This window comes from Penicillium vulpinum (genome assembly GCF_028829585.1).
Source record: "Penicillium vulpinum strain IBT 29486 chromosome Unknown utg000001l_segment0_segment0, whole genome shotgun sequence".
NCBI lineage: Eukaryota > Fungi > Ascomycota > Eurotiomycetes > Eurotiales > Aspergillaceae > Penicillium > Penicillium vulpinum.
The window spans coordinates 4,575,853-4,591,938 of NW_026643241.1; the positions used below are offsets into that span (position 1 = coordinate 4,575,853).

The window sequence follows — 16,086 nt, forward strand, 5'->3', positions numbered from 1 at the left end:
TTATTCCACAGGGAAAGGAGTCTTTTCGGCCGAAACCGGGAAGAGGAGCGATCAAAGAGACACCATCTGATTTAAGACGGCGAGCCCTCGAGCACAGCACTTCTCTCACAGAACTTCTCTCGCAGAACAGTACTTCTACTACTATCACTACCCTGTACAGAACAGCCAGCACAACACCTCCCTCTTCCTATTCTACCCAACGTGCGAACGATTTGTACGAGTTCTACAAATGTCTTCCCCCGCCGAAGAAAACACTGGAATGGAACTCGTGCTGAATATGAACACGGTGCCTACTGTCCAAGATGCCAGACAGATCGTGGAGCAGGCACCAGAGGAGGATCGATATACCTTGCAGCTGAAACTGGGGATATACATGCTGGAAAAACGGGACGAGAACGAAGAAGCCATTTCAATATGGTACGACTACGTGATCCAAAGTGGAGTATGGAAACGGGAGAGAACGGAAGCAGATTTCCGTGATGAGTGGGAGCGAGCCCGTAGTATCCGAGACAGACATCAACGAAACCTCGCCTATATAGAAGCTATGTACCAGAAAGCGGTCTCGAAGTGCGGAGTGGAACATACGCAGGACTTGTTTGTTCTGATCCGCACAAAGACAATAGCCGAGTCAGTTAGCAAACTCCTTACTCTGGACGCGAGTTTCGAAGAACTTAGGCGGGGAATCAACCACGAGTTAGTCAGGAGACTAGCCAATACAGGACGAGGGTATCGCCGAGCTAAATATCTGATACAGGGGGATCTTAAGCGCGCCGCCGGCTCCTTATGCACGGAAGAGCTTCGCCCTTCACAATTCAAGACGCTCGGCCTAGCCCTGGGACCTCACGGCTGGCTAGTTGAGCGACATAGACCTCCCTCCCCAGATATCGAATCTGTCGACCAGGATTGTGGCAACGAACAACGAGATCATGGCGAGAACGCACGAGATCATAGCGAGAACGCACAAAACGAGAGGGCTGTCGATAAATCCCCTACTCCTTCTACCCCTCCTAGTATTCCTCTCACTCCGCTATCCACAGGTGCGAGAAAGGCAAAGAGCCAGCGAAGAAGAAAGAAAGGGAACGCCCCGTATGACCGTTACCGCAGAGCCCCTATACCGAGACACCCCCCGAGCACCTTCAATAACAGCTGCGGCTGTGTAATAGCGAGTACCTTGCTTCAGCGATTCAGGTCCCCTACAACGGATGATCGAGTGAGACTGACCACTCTGAGGATGATCTCTCGAGAGATGACAGTCTGTTCGGCCGAAAAGATATACTTTGTGTACACGAAGGCTCTCAGTAGATACCTGGGACTATACACACGCCAGTTTCTTTATAAGGACCTCCTCCAAAGGTTGACCTACGCAATCAGATAGGTGGATAGGTGGACTGAATTTATGGAAGAAAAGGCAGTGTGGTTTACCCCACAAAGCTTTCCCGGAAAAGTGACCCGCAGTTCCTTCCGATTTGAAGTGACCCCTTCTGTGCCGAGGATTGCGCAGTACGTCGAACTAGGCTTCAATCTAGCTGATATCTGTGCCCGTATCTATAGAGTCTAGGATGAGGTCTACCAACAGCAGGAAGACGAGTTCAATGAGACTGGAAATGTGATCCTACCAAAGCTCTTTGGGTGGCTGGACGGAGATATCTCGACCGTGGAAGGAATAGACGTTCTCTCTCGTATGATAGGACGGCCTATAACCTCTTTGATGCAGTTGATCCACATAGAATTCGATATATACGACTACCACTACTCTCCCGCTATCGCGAAGCCTCGCCTAGGGTGGAGCCGGAATATGTTCCAGTCTCTAACCCAACAACTGGGTCGGCAAGACGTCTGCTATTATGCCGCCTACGTGGCTGTGCGCCCGGATTACGCTTGGAAACTGATCTCGTTCCCCTACTACACAAAGAGTGCTTACCTAGGGGAGAACACTGCCTTCACCTATATCGATCTGAATATAGGGGACTACCTTGCGACCGGCCGAGGTGGCAGCGCTGTCCAAGGATCTCTGTCCTTTACAGATAAAGACAAAGAAAACTGCACGATCATCCTCCCGAAGATACACTTGCGCCTTGAAGAATAGTGGTCCAGGATCAAAGATCACCCTGACTCCTAGACGTCTGGACACACGATCAATATCTACGATTGGATGTGGACTGATGAGGATAAAGAGAAATTCGGCGTGTTCTAGGGTGCAGTTTGCCAGGCAGGGGACGTTCGACTTACACTCCCCGTGATCCCGTATGGTTCGACGGTCCTGCCACTCTCCTACGACGAACAATAATGCCCTGGTTCGGAGTTATCCGTGACGACCATGAAAGACTCGAGACCGCAGAAGCCGGTACTTGGGAGGAGATCTCCGATGCGCACCGAGATATGTGTCTAGCTACCCGGAAGCCCTCTGGAGAATCGAGCCAGAAACGTGCAGTTAGCTCTTATACCTGCCCCGGCGTGACCCACCTCACTGGACTAGGTGATTTATCGGACGCCCTACTAGGTAGGATCAAGTGGTCTGAATGGTCTGTGATTTCAGAGCTGAACCTGTTGTTCGGAGAGGACCAACAGGCCGCTTATAACTGGGTGTGTCAATGGCGTCGTCGCGCGTCACGTTAATTTGTGGAAGCCTTTCAAAGAATTGTTTCGGCCGAAAAGTTGGCCCATAGAGAACAGTCATTCTTCCACCTTTTGAAAGAAGGCCTACCTGTTCCCGAGCCGCACTTGGAGTATCAAAAGGACTTGGGTAGCGATATCAGCGACGCCAGTGACGTCGACGGTGATAACGAGATGGAGAACGAGATAGAGGATGACGCGGAGGGCGCTCCTGTCCCTATAGAGACGTGAGCGGGGTGGATTCTCAGGCAAATCTTCTGGGGTGACTTCTCTGGATAGTATTTCTTTTTTTGAGTATTGGACTCGACCAGGGGACGGTCGAGGTTCTCGGGTGGGGTGGTATGTAGTGGGGGATATGGTCTACGCAGCGGTATAGGCGCCAGCTGCCAAAACCTTATTTCCAGTAAATGTGGACGCCTTGATGCCTAACTTTGGCCTGACGGCCTGAATTAAAAATGGCAGAAGAATTAAAATACCTGAATTACTATGACACTTCCCTTAATAATCAAAGTAGCCTGATTTTGCTGGCGTTTGGAACTCTCAAAAATGAAGCCTTTGGCCTCTATACAAATGGAGATATCTCGACTTTCTTAGACGATTTGCTAGTGTCAAAAATGAAGCTTTTCATCCCATACAAATACAGATATCTCTATGTTCTTTGACACTTGCAAATCATCCCAAAAAAGTCGAGATATCTCACTTTGTACGAGGCCAAAAGTGTCAGACTAGGATATAGCCCCCCTAGGCCATAAACAGGAACCTTAGTTTTTGTTATAGTCTAGTGGTAAAATGATTGTATTATTTCCCACAAATAGCTTCATTTTTGACATATGCAAATCGTCTAAGAAAGTCAAGATATCTCCATTTGTAGGAGGTCAAAAGCCATTTTTGACACTTGCAAACCGTCCAAGAAAGTCAAGATATCTCACTTTGTAGGGAGGCCAAAAGCTTCGTTTTTGACACTAGCAAATATACACTACATTGTATAGGGCGGTGTAAGGAGCGGTTAATAACCAGGCTAAAATTAGGCATCAAGGTATCCACATCTACCGGGAATCGGGGTTTGGCAGCTGGCGTCTATACCGCTGCGTATATGGTCCTCCACTACTATACGCCTGCACCTATCCTCTCATTTGTGCAAAGGGATAATTTATGTAAGCAGTTAGTGCAACTAGTACTTTGGAGGTTATAAGTAGTGATAGTTTACAGATTGACAATACACACTCCTACACCTCTCTTGGTCGACTCCTTGGTTTGCCGTCCCGGTTTGCTTTGTATGCCATAGGGGGGTATAAAGCTTGGTTACAGCTGCTGAATCAACCCGTATGCCAGAGAGCATACTGCCTTGAGCGTTCCCCTCTTCAATATCTGTTGATAGAAACAGCCCAGATAGCAAATAGAGAGCGTCCGCATCCTTAGTGAGCAATTTGATATTCATTCTGAGTGTAAATAAACAGAAGCAAAACGGAGACAACTTGACAAGTATACCGAGCAAAGTCCTCACATCGCCAGCGATAGAAAACATTCTCGCCACATCAATACCAGGATAATTGTATCACTTTCAAATACCGAGATCTTTGGCCGCTTTCCCCCACCCTAGATATCCACACCTATATCCATATCCATATCATCTTCTACAACGTAGCCTTGCTTCCTCAGCTCGTCCATATAAACGTATGCAGCAGCTTCAAATCTCGCAATGTATTTATCGTCGAGGCTACTGAAATCAGTTTCCGGAATTCCCACTCTTCCCAACCATCTCTTATAGAACTTGCTTAATTTTGGTGGAGGCCGATTTTGACCAGATCCGCTGCTTATATCATTATTGAGGCCATTGTTGTTCGGACCGTTGCTATCCTGACCACTGGCGTTCTGAGCATTAGTACTGAAGCCATCGACAAACAGGTCATTGTCTTCATCGTCCTCATCGTCCAATTCCTGCTTCACTGAAACTGAATCAAGCCGCTGTGTGTTTTTCACCGCTGGTTGGCGACTCCCTAGCCTCCCCCCTCGGGGCCCAGCTCCAAACTTTGTGCACTTGGCATAGAAGGCTCTCTTGTACGCTCGCGCTTTATTCTCTCCTCCTTCTGTGCCTTGAAGGAATCCAGCGGGCAAGGGGTGGGTGAACGATCAGGGCTGTCTCTTCCTATTTGGCCTTGCCACTGATTGTAACGTTCCTCCTGCTTACCCCAAGCCTCGGAGATCTTTTGCTCTGCTGTGGCTAAGTCGGTGAGTCTAACTAGATCTGCCTTGGTAATCCAGGAGTTGCCTCTGGTCAACAGGTTCTGATGCGCAGCATCGATTCCTTGCCATTTAACTTTGACAAAGGCCGGGGGAGCTGTTTTGTAGACCTTGTCAATGTTTTTTCTTTCATAAAATGCCACACCGACAATGCCGACGATGTTGTCCCTGCTGTATCTATAATGGTCTTCCCCGTCCTCCCCTTCGTACATCACGTACGAAATTCGGGTCTTTAGTTTGGATACTTTCTGCAGCCCTTGGGTACTGTACCCATTTCCAGGCTGAACCCGGTATTTTGCCGCTTTGTAGGGTCCATACCGAACCAGCAATATATTTGACCGTCCAAGACGACTCCAGGCGTCTGGTTCTCCGTCGTGATCATGACCAATTGAGAGCTTCTTCAGGTCGGTCAGGACTTCATCCGAGAATTCCGACGAGTCATTGGGGCCGACAGGAGAGGGACTACCAGATTCAGCTGAGTTCTCAGCTATATAACGCGACCTTGGGCTGGCTCTAGGGGATTCTAATGGTTTCCTTTCAGGCTCAGCGTCTCCCATAGGCTGGTCGTTAGATTCATCTGGAACCGCTTCTCCCATACTATCTGGGCTTGGCTGCTCCTCTTGAGTGTTGTACGGGGGCTTCGACTGTGACTGAACCGACTGACTTTGGTTGGTTGTATACGCACCAGTATCTTTACTGGAACCTGGCTGAATGTACGAGGCTTGCGCATCCGCAGCAGCAGCCTTGGTTTGGGAGAGAACCCCCTCGCTTTCAACCAGATTTTGCAGTTTTCCTTTATTATCTTTTGGTTGCTTATTTCTCGTACTGCGTCTTAAACCTCCTTCAGCGTTTGAGGAAGACATAGCCCAGTATAGCTGAGGATGCTCTCCCAAATGGATAAATGGATATTCTTGAGACGTATGAAAGGGCTTCCCTTATTTATAGTTCCAAGTGTATAGGAGACTATCTTGCTTGCTTCTTTGTTGTCTTTTCCTTCCTACATCCTCTCTCCTCCCTCCTTCCGTTCCCCAGAGATCGCCACCGACCGAAGATGGATATTTTTACCATTAGCCTAACCACCCTCTCTTAACCACCCTCTCTTAACCACCCTCTCTTAACCACCCTCTCTTAACCACCCTCTCTTAACCACCCTCTCTTAACCACCCTCTCTTAACCACCCTCTCTTAACCACCCTCTCTTAACCACCCTCTCTTAACCACCCTCTCTTAACCACCCTCTCTTAACCACCCTCTCTTAACCACCCTCTCTTAACCACCCTCTCTTAACCACCCTCTCTTAACCACCCTCTCTTAGCCATTCTTACTAAAAGCCATTGGTTAATGTTATTTGTTAACCGTTCTGACCTTCTCTCTCACGATGCTTCCTACTAAGTTGCATTGGTTAGGCCCTAGACAATATACACAAACCAGGGCGGCATCGATTCAGCAGCAGCTTCGCTCTTACTATTCACCTTAAAAAGCCCAGCTTCCCCTATGTCCTCGCTCCAACAAGTACACAGTCCACGACCTAAATGGCTGACCCAAAAGCGCAGTCCTTGCACGATTTTGCAATTCTCACTATAATCAATGTCTTTGTATTACTTTACTTCTACCTTTTTGTAATCCATTTTCTGCTCTTCTATTTCCCCTCATCCCCCAGAGGAATTTTAGACTCCCTGTGTGTGCTATTTTTTTGCGCAGGTATCATCTTCTGGTGTATATCCAGCCTCTTCTACCGCTTTCTAGATGCTTTCCGGGGCAATGATACGGCAGAGTGGCAAAAGCTAGAGTTTGGAGCCACTTTAGTCCTAATTTGGGCGACCACCCTTCCTTCGGCGGTTTTGTTATTCCGCACCGAACCCTACCTCCAGCTCGGATATATATCTGCCTTCACCGTCGTTGCTGTCGGGATTCTGGTGGACTTTGTAATCTGCGATCCCAGTTGCTGTGCAGTGCGGTACCGGTTTCCGTACAGCTGCGTTTCACTGGGCTTACTTTCGCTTATACCAACCATTTATGCTGTCACTGGGAAATCCCAGAGTGTGCCCTTATTGGCGATATATCACGGCCGAATAGCTATCTGGAATTCTCTTGGCGCTACATTCTATCTGTTTCGTCCGTTGGAAAGGATTGGAGTGGTGAATGGCTGGCGGCCCAGTCTCTATATGATGCATTTAGTCCTGGCCTACAACGCCGTCACTTATTCAAGGGCTGTCTTGTATACGGTGGCTCAAAACGCAGCTTAAGCTTCATTGGGTTCTGGAGAAGGTGTGGCGGAATACAAATTACCTAGGCGTGAGCAGAACGTTTGATAATCACTTACCTCTTATATCGGGCCCTTACCTAGATTCCTTCTATATCTCTATATCGATCAAAAAGGCTACATCCCTGGTGTTCAAATCTAGACGGTTCAATATTCTTTGTCTGATTACAATTCATCGTGATAGCCAAGATCTTATACACTTTGGATTGCTGACAATCTATGTATATATCTGAGATATAACCCCTGCATTGTGAAAGCAAACCACCCAACTGCCCCCCAGACTAATTGATTGTTTGTGTGATAAGCTCAGGTAAACATAGAGATATATAGCGTCTTGAAATAAGTAATCAATATTAAGAACAACTATAGTCGACGCTGAATACTGTACAAGACGTAACGCGAGGAAGCTTGTCGCTTTCCGCGTTCAGGGGAACCCGTGTATTTGGTGATGATAATCAATTCCTCTTACACAACAGTAGACGTGAGTGGTGTTTGCTAGGTCAATCGACCACTATAGATAAACCTTATCACCCGGTACCTTAGTCCTGCTCCCAGGAGTGTTGGGCCTTAATTTGAGGATCGGAAACATGCCCTACTAATGGGAAGAGTAAAGGTCCTTCCCAGGAACGAGCCAGTAGGCAGCCAGAAAGGGCTGCGTTTTTTCCATCAACAACTTACTTCACTGGGATTCTTTAATTTAAATATCTGACCACTAAGGTCTCTAAGACCGGCAAGCTTGCCTAGTCTGCATCGAAAAGAAGAATTCTCTCTCCAGCATGTAAATACCTGAAGACACTAAATTTCTAGACGGTTCTTTACACCTTCGAAATAAAGTGAGCATTAAACATTAGATACATACTAAGAATGCAGTAATGAGATAAAGTGGGCTTTGCAAGGCAAATAATTGATGAGTGGTAAGGAAACATGCTAGGGGCAATCGGAAATTGCGGGCCCAGCTACAGTAGTTGAATTGCTTCCTGGGATCGCCTTATCGTATGTTCTTTGACAACCACGAATTGGATGACCTACCCCCACTTTGCTCTTGCGGCATACTAGACAGTCTTCTCGCCTGTTTTCTGAGGCCAGTACTTTTCTCTCCATTATCTACTGTAGCTTCGTTCCCGCTCCCAGCGCACAATTCACGAACTTTCCCAGTGTAAGTTAAACAATATCCAATTAAAGTACTGTAAGTCAGTTCGGACAAATTGCGCAGGTTGGAGGTGCCACCACCGGTCGGCATGTGAGCTGACTGCCCGCTTCTAATCAATCGGCCTGTCTGCTGTACTGCTGAGAATTATGCCAAAAGAACACTACCACAGGTAAGTGCCTTCCCCCACCCCTTTTTTCTTCGTTCAAGAGGGTCCGTAAAAGTGATGTTGTCGCTTTAAATGATTCCGTCTCGAATATAAATAATCCTCGGCCCCAGCCAGTCGCCACTATCATCGCACTTGCTTACCTTGAAGTCGCGCATAGTCCAGGATGCGTTCCTTAAATTACCTTTTCTTTATCGGAAATGTTGTGGCGGGCAGTTATCTGGCTATCATTGAGGACAATGACAGCGAGACTAACTGTAGAGTGTGGTCTCAGAATAACCACGGCTGTACAGGCTACTCAGCAACCTTTGCTAAGCTGAAAGGCAATGATTGCTCAGGTGAGTATCCAATTTGAATCAAAGGCCCTCACGCTATTGTTAACACTCCTTAGGTTTTATTGGTGCCGGTTTCGACGATAAGTCGGTGAAAGTTGATATATGTGGCACTGAAAATGGAGAGCAGGTTGCCTGGGTGACAGTCAACAAAAACGGCATTGTGTCTTTCCTCAACCGACAGGGAGACACGTCTAGTTGTATGCTAGAAAACGGTCTTAAGGTGCCCAGTGGGTGTAGCATTGGTAATACAGGTTCCTCTCAGACGACCACGCCGATCTCTGCAGGCAGTCAGTTCTCGTTCTCAACTGCAATCGGCACGTCCACTTCTGAAACAGCCCGTGCTGATCAATCTCCAACTCCGATATTCACGTCGACGCCTACAGACAGTCTAACTTTGTCTTTAATCTCAGCCGGTAAATCGGCTACTGAGACACCCCTTGCAGATCACTTGCCAACCCTCACGTCTACCCCGGCATGCAAATGCTCTTGCAAATCTGCAGTCATCTGATGTAGATAGAACTGCACTGCCAGTGCGAGCCGCAGGTAGTTAATTAGAGTTTATCAGGTTTAGTACTGTATGATGGAAACTTTTCACACCATATCTTGCCTTATATAGTTGAAGCTACACGTGTGCATCATGCAGGAGGTGAACGAGCATTTCTTACATCCCGTTTTGTATTATGAAAGAAAATAATGGTGAAAACAAGGTATGGTAAGGTAATCAAATATGTATAACTCTAACTAAATAAAACATGATGAAAACCCGCGTTTTGACAATCTGTGTGCGGCTTGCTGACTAATCTCTAATACACTTTTGTAGGGGATACCTGGTACCCGTGACACCGCTCACCCATACCCTGCCGGTATGGGTGACTCGTGAGCTCCAGCAAAAAGCTATTTTCTCCACAACGCTATTTTTAAAAAGAATATCAAATTCAACTCCGTATAACTACCTAAAACCATCTGTATCTATAATCAAAAGATCTCTATCCCCTGCTTCAGCCATTTTTCTCGCTTCCTCCAATTTTTGATCCTTTTTTCCCCGGGGTTTTGCGGTTGAAACTGCTACTGGCGTATCGAGTCCTATTGGATGGACTATTCCACGCCGCACTTCTTTTTCTAATTCCAGATTCTCGCGCTGAGAGATCCTAGCATTTGCATCTGTAGAGAGCAAGGGGTGCCTATGCTTTATCATTCTCTGAGAAATTTGAGCCTGATTTCTTTGGTTGTATGGAAGCATTTGACGAATTCGATCCTGGCTTTGAGATGCTACCTCCGCTTGAATTAAGCCCCTATTGAAAACCCCATTAAGCGACCGCCGTAACTCGGGGCTAATTAAAATTCCAGTATTATCTCTGTCAAGCATTGCTCTTGTTTTCTCGATTTTTTGCGCCAGTTTCTTTTGGGCTTTTGGTGGTGAACTAGTAATCGGACTAGAAGGGGGGTGTATCGGCATCGGTGTGCGAACTATAGATTTGAAGCACCGGTTGATTTGGAAGATCAGGCTCCAGTTCATCGTATATTTTCTGAGGATTAAAAGGCCAGATTCCACAATCTCTAAAGGCGCCTTTATTTGTAGCGGGTTGTAATGCACGAATTCGTACATTGTGGATTTCAGCGAAGAAGGTTGCCTTCAGATCAACCCGGCCACCAAGTTCCACCACCCTATTGTTATTAAGCCTATAAAAGTGCTTTAAAACCTGAAAGGGCTGGCGATCCAATGGCTGTAAAAAATGTGTGGAATTTGGTGGAAAAGACCATACAATAATCCGATGTTTCTCGCTGAATTTGAAGAATTCAGTTGTTAAATGAGGACTACGGTTATCCATTAACAATAGACGATATCCACTAGGAGATACTCGGTCTTTTGTACGTTGATGGAAGGAATAAAGCTATTGTAACGTTACCAGACTATTTGTATACCCCGATTCAGTGGGAGCAATAGTATAATCTGGTAGGTTATTTTTCTTATACCAATTGACCATATGGTATTGACCTTTAACTAGAAACCATGGTGGTATTACCTAGCCATCGGCAGCTATGCATTCAATACCGGTAATCGTCTCGCCACGAGTACCGGTTCCTATATAGGATGATTTTGAAGCAGTAACAACCTTTTGGGCCTTGCCTTGGCCTACTTGGTAGCCGGTTTCATCGAAGTTGTAGATATTCCTCAGGGTTAATTTATGCTGCTTTATAATCAACCCCACGCGATTGAAATACAGGGAAATTAATCCAGTATCTGAAGCGTCTATTCTTTTTGCTTCCATCGGTTTTCTCTTGAGAAAATTCTAATGGGGGGAGACACGAGCGATAAATCTGTAAGGCCAGTTCCCACCGACAGTTCTGGCATTGTGGTGGTATAAAAAATTGATTTGAAAATGGTGGGTTTAGAAAAATAGTGTTGTGGAGAAAATAGCTTTTTGCTGAAGCTCACCCAACCCCCTGAGGGGCCCCGTTGGGTGAGCTTAGTCACGGGTACTGGCTGTCATATGACAAATCAGCTGTTTTCATCCAGTAATACATGCGGTATTTCTGACATATTAGAGGGCTCCTGGAAAACCTTTGTCAGCCTCATATGTTTTAGAAATGTACTGTAATTTACCGGATTATCATATTAGCAGGGCAAATGTTTATTGTCAGACTGGGATATGGCTTCCCTAGGCCTTAAACAGGAACCTTGGTTTTTGTTACGGTCTAGTGGTAAAATGGCTGTATTATTTCCCACATTTATCACCTGTAAGATGAGAAGCTGTGACCCGAGTGCCCGCGTCCAATCCGAAATCTCACCAGGGTTTCTTGGTTGACACTTCCATTGACAGTGCAACGAAATGGGATTAACCTAGCAAGGTCAAACCTCGTCTTGATTCGTGATATGATTAGCAGTGATGAATGAAGTAGCTCGGAGGTGGGGGCTAACTGCCGGTTGCATTGAGCGAGCCATTACTAGAATTTGGTCTAACCTGCGCTTTTTCGGTAGTTTAAACGTTTCTCCTATGAAAGCTGGACGGCCACGGCACATCAACCCAGTTATACGGGAAACTCTGTGGGATCATTTACTTGAAACACCGGAGTCGTGCCTCTTGTGATATGAGGCTGTTGCAGATCAAGAAGCTTCCAGTTCTTTCTGCGTGGAAGAAATACATGATGCAAGTAGATGCCTTCACTGTGTGTATATATATAACCCCGTATCTCCCTCTAAGGAAACAATTAATTCATTCCTCTGAATTACAACAGTGCCTTCATGAGGTTATGCTGTAGCTAATGCCGTGTATGACAGGCGGCGCAACGAAAAGTTCCAATCTGGTATTCCCCACATTCCATTCTCACTGCTGAACAATGCCGACAAAGACGACGTGAGTTGAGTTTTTGAGCAAGTACCTGAAAGTAGTCATATTCGCTCGGCTGTTTGACTCGTCCCTTTTGGACTAAATCCAGGATTACCTGTAACCCAAGGCATCCAAAGGAACTGAAGACAGGGAGAATAGTCGCTCTATCGATAAGTTCGAATATATGATTTGAAATAAGCACGGCGATAATCTCCTGCAATTTGGTTTCATGAGGAGGAGTCAACGCTAGAGCTTCTTCGACTACCTCAGAAAATATGGGCGAGTCCTAATTTTCAGATACCCATTTTGAGAACTTCTCTGAGGCTAGATTCTTCAATGGATCGATTTGAAATTTATCAGCGGCGGTGAACACCAATATGTTGTTTAAAGCCCTTGCTTTCAAAGCTTCCGTATTGTTGGATTTATCCCCTTGAATGACTGAGTCTGAAGCATCAATGGAAGGAATATGATCTGCAGTAGGCTGGAGTAAAACCGCATGCCCATCATCCGGGTATTCCCTCAAGTAATGTAACAGGTAGGCAGCATGGAGTTACCGCGGACACTGCATCTCACCAAGCCCAAATTCTAGAGGAGACCATGAAGCGGGAATTTTCAGAGAGCGCTCAGTGCCGCGGGGTTGCCGCGGGGTTTATTATCAGGAAGCTCGCCGACGGCCCTACAGAGTAGTACATAGTAGTAGCAGTAGTAGGTACCATTTACACTGACCCCTCGCCAAAGTTGATTTAACCACTAGACCGACGGACTTGGCTGGGAGTAACGACAAGGTCAAGTCGGTCATCTGAGGGGCGTTAATTTGACCCATCAGACGGAGGGAATATAGCCACCTACGTATTGCACTTTCTAGTGATAGTAATGACAAGGGGGATGATAAATAGCCTGATTCACCCCAGTTAACGCATCATATCCCCTCTCACGTTGTCCTGGATAATGGCTAATATCTCTCGTCGGTCAACGCGCCGCTTGCGGGAGACATCTGACACCATGCCTTTGCTTGATCATTGCTTCAACATGCAACCGTCGCCAATGACCGAGACTGCCCACAGCCCAGAACCGCCCTTGAAGCGGTCACAAGCTACGCTTCGACTGCGGCTTCAGCCGGGAGGCCTGAGACTAGAGACATGGTGGAAATATCTCACGGCGTTTGGTCCCCTTAATGAGGGCTTAGAACAAAAGCTGCAACATGAGAGAGCTGTTGCCCAGGAGGAAGTTCGACAGGAGTGGATGCAACGTCTGCGGCCCAAACCTCACCGACAATGCCCACCGGCAAAACGAGGGAAAGGATACAGAAGGGGCTAGCAGAGAGAAACAATGCCCCGAGAGGCCGAACCTTCAATCAGCAAAATTCGGAAATTGATTTAGTGACCTGAATAAACCGGGTTGTTGCAATAATTTATTCAAACTGCCATCAATACAATACAAACACAGTAGAAAACTTCAACTTACATGTATGTACCGTGTTGAGCTATGAACAGCTTTCACCTAAATGGCTTTCGTGTTTCTATGAACTAAACACCAGGTCAAACCAAAGGCTTTTCAAGCCCCTGGCATACATCTGCTACTACACCAACTCAAAAGCCAAAGAAACAAGTCATTGCAAGAGAAGGGTTCTGTGTAGAGAGTACAGCCATTGCTTGGGCTCTATGATGAGTAATTGCGCTGAATTAGCTCCCCCAGGGCTTCTTGGAGTCGCTATTACTGCGCACTCTGTAATACAGCAAAGCAGCATGAATAGGGCTTTGTCTGGCCTTACGCAGCTCAAAATTTGAAGTATAAGGAGGACACAAAATTATATTGGTAGTTGGAGGCGGTACTGCATCAGAGGAAGGCAATGCATAATTGAGGGCGCTAGCAAACACCGTTTACTCTTGACGTTCTCCAAGTTTCAACGGCTAGGTACATACCGATTTTCATGTTGTGAGGTCCAATTCGATACAACATAAAGGTTTATACCAGGGAGGGGGATGAGAAGGACTCTCTATTCGTCTATGTTCACAACATGGCTAGCTGGTACTTTGGACGAGACAATCAAAGAGCTGGAATAGGTGATGATAATCCGGAAAGGAGAGCTGAACACAATGTCACAATCAAATATATTTAAAAGTTTATCGATTCTAGAGATAGTAATGGGCCGGCGCCTGTCTAGTACCAATTATAGAGCGAGTGGAACGAGCCGCCGAGGTTGAATCTCTGCAGGTCCTATACATAGCGAACTACAGAGCACGGTGAAGCACAAGATAATTCATTAGATGCATTGATCCTACTCGTTCACACTAGTAGGATAGTGATTTGATATACATAGCACCTGCGACCCTGGAGCGGACCACGAATCAGGCCATAGATTGACTGTAGGCACAGTTGGGCTAGATGTAATCTGACCATTCCGAATCCACCGTTTATGAATCATACCGAAGACCGGCAGATATCAAACTCACATTCCTATTTCTTGATCTGAGATGGATTATGTGCATGATTTAGCCAGGCGGCAAATTCAGGAAACGAAAAGAGTTCTAACAAGTTAAGCGGCTCTGGCTCTTGAGCGCATTAAATTGGACTTGCGACATTGTTCTTTGCTCTGCGTCTTGTTTGGTATTTTGAATACCACAATTCCTAGGAACCACAGCAAGGCATCAACAATGGTGGCAAAAACGAACGCGTGGTCTTCAACAGGCCTCATATAGTTCAGGCACCCCGGGCCCTTAGTTTTCTGCTACCCAATAGATCTTCAATTGACCGGATAATCCTCAAGGGCTATATATTCCTTGACCCCGACGCCTTTACATTTTATAATAATTTTCAAACCACTCAACAGTCGAACAGGCTTTTGTGTTGGCGAAGACTATAAAATCCTTTTCCTTTTTGATCAATTCCTTTTGTAAACCTCTGAGAGATTTTCATTCAGTCTTGACCAGAACAGTCTAAGCTCCTCTTTACGTCGTCTCGAGCTCTCTTCCTCCAAGTGCGATTGCCTCAATGAGAACGAAACCGAAGCCTGGCTGTTTTGATACGGCCCCTGAGTTTGACTGTCTGAAGGCTCTCAGGGAAATCTCTCTCAATGAGAAGCTCGTGGCCTTTGTCGAAAAAGCTCATTTAGCGATTCAGGAAGGAGGTTGTTTCAATCAACGGGATAGCTTTAAAAGATCTCTCCTTCATTACGCTGCTATGGGCAACTGTACCAACTTGCTTTATTATCTCTTGCAAAGCAGGCGAAATATTGATTCTCGTGACCAATGGGGGCGGACGCCACTCTCCTGGGCTGCTGAGTACGGCTCATTGGAAGTTGCGAAAATTCTACTGGAGCGAGGAGCAAACGTCAATGCATTGGAATCTGAGGATGGCACACCTTTGACATACCTGATGTACGCCGGCAACCCTGAAATTGGAAGGCACAAGGACACTGAGGCGTACCTTAGAGATAGAGGCGCGAAGGAAGGGAGATTGCGAGGTATCAAGCTCGCCTGGGTCTGGGTTTTGACTTATTCCCACTTACTCCGACACGTTCGCCCGCGTATATGAGGCTCCCGATTACATCGAGCCAGGTGATATTGTACTCTACTATTACGGCCATCAGACAAGGGTCATAGTCGTGGAAGCGCCGGGTTCGCAGACACTCTTGTGTTCTTTTTGTACGCGTCAATCTCGTCTTACCGAAACAGAAATTGGAAATTAGAAACTTAATTTGCGCATAAAGAAATGCGAATGTGCTTTAGTAGTAAAAAAACCCTAGTCTTGCATGGCAGTCCAAGACAATAGGGTAATCGATACATGTGCTATTTTCCACCTTAGCCCATGAAGAGATGACATTTGTGTAATCCTACCGAAGCCACCTAGGATTCTGCCCTTTCTTTCTATCTCCTCGGACCCCCATCAATAGGACATGTGTCCCCCCTCACGACTAGAGATTTTTTCCTCTATCCTCGCATTAATTCAATCTTGACACTATGCACACCACGGTAAATCCAAAATGAAGAGACC

General features: G+C 46.4%; 6 protein-coding genes across 6 annotated transcripts; 5 read left to right on the forward strand and 1 right to left on the reverse strand.

Annotated features, from left to right (window-relative positions):
• Positions 1-229: 229 nt before the first annotated feature.
• On the forward strand, positions 230-2,086 carry N7479_001653 (uncharacterized protein; the record flags this gene model as incomplete). Its single annotated transcript, XM_057249350.1, has 3 exons — positions 230-1,086; positions 1,473-1,500; positions 1,559-2,086. 3 exons carry the CDS (start codon positions 230-232, stop codon positions 2,084-2,086), a joined length of 1,413 nt encoding a protein of 470 aa, XP_057113782.1.
• A 200-nt stretch (positions 2,087-2,286) lies between these two features.
• N7479_001654 (uncharacterized protein) lies at positions 2,287-2,844 on the forward strand (the record flags this gene model as incomplete). The annotated part of the gene is made up of 2 exons (XM_057249351.1): positions 2,287-2,583; positions 2,674-2,844. 2 exons carry the CDS (start codon positions 2,287-2,289, stop codon positions 2,842-2,844), a joined length of 468 nt encoding a protein of 155 aa, XP_057113783.1.
• Positions 2,845-4,209: 1,365 nt separating this feature from the next.
• N7479_001655 (uncharacterized protein) lies at positions 4,210-5,717 on the reverse strand (the record flags this gene model as incomplete). The annotated part of the gene is made up of 2 exons (XM_057249352.1): positions 4,210-4,559; positions 4,802-5,717. 2 exons carry the CDS (start codon positions 5,715-5,717, stop codon positions 4,210-4,212), a joined length of 1,266 nt encoding a protein of 421 aa, XP_057113784.1.
• Positions 5,718-8,595: 2,878 nt separating this feature from the next.
• On the forward strand, positions 8,596-9,272 carry N7479_001656 (uncharacterized protein; the record flags this gene model as incomplete). Its single annotated transcript, XM_057249353.1, has 2 exons — positions 8,596-8,767; positions 8,821-9,272. The coding sequence occupies 2 exons, from the start codon at positions 8,596-8,598 to the stop codon at positions 9,270-9,272; spliced, it is 624 nt and encodes a 207-aa protein (XP_057113785.1).
• A 3,769-nt stretch (positions 9,273-13,041) lies between these two features.
• On the forward strand, positions 13,042-13,410 carry N7479_001657 (uncharacterized protein; the record flags this gene model as incomplete). Its single annotated transcript, XM_057249354.1, has 1 exon — positions 13,042-13,410. The coding sequence occupies one exon, from the start codon at positions 13,042-13,044 to the stop codon at positions 13,408-13,410; it is 369 nt and encodes a 122-aa protein (XP_057113786.1).
• A 1,674-nt stretch (positions 13,411-15,084) lies between these two features.
• N7479_001658 (ankyrin repeat domain-containing protein) lies at positions 15,085-15,627 on the forward strand (the record flags this gene model as incomplete). Its single annotated transcript, XM_057249355.1, has 1 exon — positions 15,085-15,627. The coding sequence occupies one exon, from the start codon at positions 15,085-15,087 to the stop codon at positions 15,625-15,627; it is 543 nt and encodes a 180-aa protein (XP_057113787.1).
• Between the last annotated feature and the right edge of the window lie 459 nt (positions 15,628-16,086).